This window comes from Rhinopithecus bieti, unplaced genomic scaffold, assembly GCF_001698545.2.
Source record: "Rhinopithecus bieti isolate Rb0 unplaced genomic scaffold, ASM169854v2 scaffold_36008, whole genome shotgun sequence".
Taxonomy (NCBI): Eukaryota; Metazoa; Chordata; class Mammalia; order Primates; family Cercopithecidae; genus Rhinopithecus; species Rhinopithecus bieti.
Genome location: NW_016816204.1, coordinates 1,342,798 through 1,346,054, shown reverse-complemented (window position 1 = coordinate 1,346,054; position 3,257 = coordinate 1,342,798). Strand labels below are relative to the sequence as shown.

Below are 3,257 nucleotides of genomic sequence, written 5' to 3'. Positions count from 1 at the left end.
GAGTTTGAGATCAGCCTGTCCAACACAGTGAAACCCCGTCTCTACTAAAAATACAAAGAAATTAGCCAGGTGTGGTGGTGGGTGCCTGTAATCCCAACTATTCGGGAGGCTGAGGCAGGAGAATCATTTGAACCTGGGAGGTGGAGGTTGCAGTGAGCCAAGATCACATCATTGCCCTATAGCCTGGGCAAAAAGAGCAAAACTCCATCTCAAAAAATAAATAAATAAAAAAGTAATATTTGTATTTTATTATTTTTTTTTTTGAGGAGTCTCGCTCTGTCACCCAGGCTGGAGTGCAGTGGCCAGATCTCAGCTCACTGCAAACTCCGCCTCCCGGGTTTACGCCATTCTCCTGCCTCAGCCTCCCGAGTAGCTGGGACTACAGGCGCCGCCACCTCGCCCGGCTAGTTTTTTGTATTTTTTTAGTAGAGAGGGTTTCACCGTGTTAGCCAGGATGGTCTCTATCTCCTGACCTCGTGATCCGCCCGCCTCGGCCTCCCAAAGTGCTGGGATTACAGGCTTAAGCCACCGCACCCGGCCTGTATGTTCTTTTTTAATTGAAAAATTTATACAATCAATAGAGACACAAGGAAAAATAGGTATTATTCATAATTTATTCTAAATGTTAACCACTCTCAACATTTTAGTATTTGTACTTCCAGGATTTATTTAATGTATCTTATCTTTTTTTTTTTTTACTATGTTAAAATATATTTAACTCTCATTTCTTAATTATGCCTCTTTTGCTTCTGGGCAGTATCTAGAACTGACTTTCATCTAACCTGGAGATCCCAGGTATTATCTTCTAAGATTGCTTAGTTCTAGAATCATTTTCTGACCTTTGGCCATAGTATTCTAAATTTTGTAGCTCCTGACCTTACATCCTTTTCTTCCTTATGTCTTTCAGATCCAGGTGAACTTGAGAGAATTAGAGACAGCTGCCTGGTTCAGTCATGATGAGGTAGCCACAGCCCTGAAGAGAAAGGGCTCCTATACTCAGCAACAGAATGGGACTTTCCCATTCTGGCTGCCCCCTAAGTTAGCCATCTCCCACCAACTGATAAAGGAGTGGGTGGAAAAACAGACCTGTTCTTCCCTGCCTGCTTAGCCCAGACCAAGTAACTGAGATCACTCCTTGGTATTCCTGAGGGACAAACTAGAGATCAGTTGACAAAGGAGAAGTGACAAAAGACAAGCTACAGAAGGACCTCAGAAGCGCAGAGCAGAGGGTGAGCCTACAGTAAGACACTTCTATTAGCAGTGTTAATGGAAGAAATTCCTACCAATGGGCAATCAAAAAAGCCAGTGTGAAAAGAAAACTGATGAGCTGTCAACTGTCAAAACTCAGGGGGAAAGCGGAAGCATTAGTTTGGATGTAGGCCCTTGTTCAGTCATTTTCTCCAAGGCCTTGGAAACAAACATCTTCTGGCATATGGCTTGTTAATGTTGTGTTTACACTAACTGCCAAAATGTGCCTGTTGTAAGTTTGGTTAAAACTTTTATCTTAGTATTGAAAATATATAGCAAGTTTCAAGTCATTACTGAGTTACTTGTTACCCTTACAGAATTAAGAAAAATAGCACAGTATAATATTTTTAAATTCATGTACAGGTGCATTCTAGTTACATGTACATGGTAGTTAAATAAAAGTCATAATTAAGTCATTATGACTCAGAGTACTTTATAATAAATCAGATGCCATGAGGCTCTGTTGAGGTAGTAGAATCTCAATGGGACTCCAGACAGTAAGTCTTTTTTGCTGTTTTCAGCTCTGTCACATGCTCAGTTTGTGACCCAGGGAAAAGACTCTCGCTTTGCCATGCCTGTTTTCCTAAATAAAACAGTTGCTGGCATTTGCACATCCACAATGTGTTGATTAACTTTAACAAAAGGATTGGTGGAGATAAACAGATGCCAAACCTGACCTGTTTCTTAAACTTTATGGAATAAACTAAATTTAGGATTTCTCATCATTCATATATGATGCCATAAGGGAGAAGAGTTTATTTGGGGAAAATAAAATAAATGTCCACACCTTTGTTCTGACGTCTTTTTCTGTTCTATGAATTGAGAAAATTTTACAAGGTGAGAATTTGGGGGTAGGGGAAAGGATCCCTATTGGTGACAATTAAACAATTAAGTCCAGGTTTCAAGTCAGTGGAACAACTGAAGCAATGTGCAGGAGAAATGTTAGAGGTCTTGCTGAAAAGAGGAAATAATCATATCTTCAGAAGATTCTAGGCACTAATTTGTGATTAAAGACACAAGCTCCAGAGACCCTAAGGTTATTTACACGTCAAAGTCCCATAGGACTAAAAAGATTCTAGAACTAGAAAAGTTAAAGCACTGAATTTCCTTTTGATCTCAAAAGGTCATTGCTCTCTCCACAGCCAGCAAACCATCATTGCTTTGGGGAAATCAAAGTGCCTTCCTTCATCAGGAAATGTTGAGGGATAATATGTGATGGGACTTGATTGTCTTGTTAGATTGGCAGCTTGCCTTTACCTGGGCTGAACCCAGCATGCAGAAGGGTAAAGCACTCACAAAAGAGAGGTTCTGAGATTTCTTCATATCTTGCAGTTAGAAGAAAACAGTTCAGGGTCCATGTGTATTACCATCTCCCAATCTTTTCTATCTCTATGTGGGTGTGTTTGTGAGCACATGTGTACACATCCCCAATCTGAAAATACTGATAGAAAGGGGAGTGTGCGGAGTTCCTGGTTATGAGTTTCCCAAACTTACCATGGAGTAACTGTTTGTTTTTTGATTAATGTGTTTTTGGGAAAGAAAAGATGAGAGTGGCTAACAGCAGGAGCTGCAACATTGAACTTTGCTTCTCAGTAGTGAGTGGGAAAAGAACTTTGCTGTAGAACTCCAAGGATATCTGAAAGCTGAGGCAGAAAAGAACAGGCTTGGGATACTGAAAATGACAGATAAATAAAAGAAACTTTGGTATAGGGCCTACCTGACCTGAGAATATATATGTGGGCAATGAATTATGAAGGTGCTAAGGATAAATATAAGTCATCTGGATCCATGATGCAGAATAGAAAAACAGGTGAAAGTCAGTCAGTCCTGGTAACTGGAATTAAAAAAAAATTTCATTTGTATTTTTGCCTGTCTATCGCCCTTTCTCTACCCAATATTTAATCCTCAATGAAGATAAACCTAATGTACCACAAGTGCAATGGGGGGAAACCTTTTTCTCATAGTTGAGCTGGGATGGCATTCTGGACCCCATTTTTAACATGAGAAAT

General features: G+C 40.0%; 1 protein-coding gene across 4 annotated transcripts in view; it reads left to right on the top strand.

Annotated features, from left to right (window-relative positions):
- The window catches only part of NUDT13 (nudix hydrolase 13), a 23,412-nt gene extending 21,376 nt beyond the window's left edge, over positions 1–2,036 (top strand). For all 4 annotated transcript variants that reach the window (XR_001881941.1, XM_017854536.1, XM_017854538.1 and 1 more), the window contains one exon: positions 908–2,036. Coding sequence is in view for 3 of the 4 variants with exons in the window: in XM_017854536.1 (XP_017710025.1) it covers positions 908–1,108 (201 nt within the window). In the remaining variant the exon portion in view is untranslated. The remainder of the gene's footprint in view (positions 1–907) is intronic.
- Positions 2,037–3,257: the final 1,221 nt, after the last annotated feature.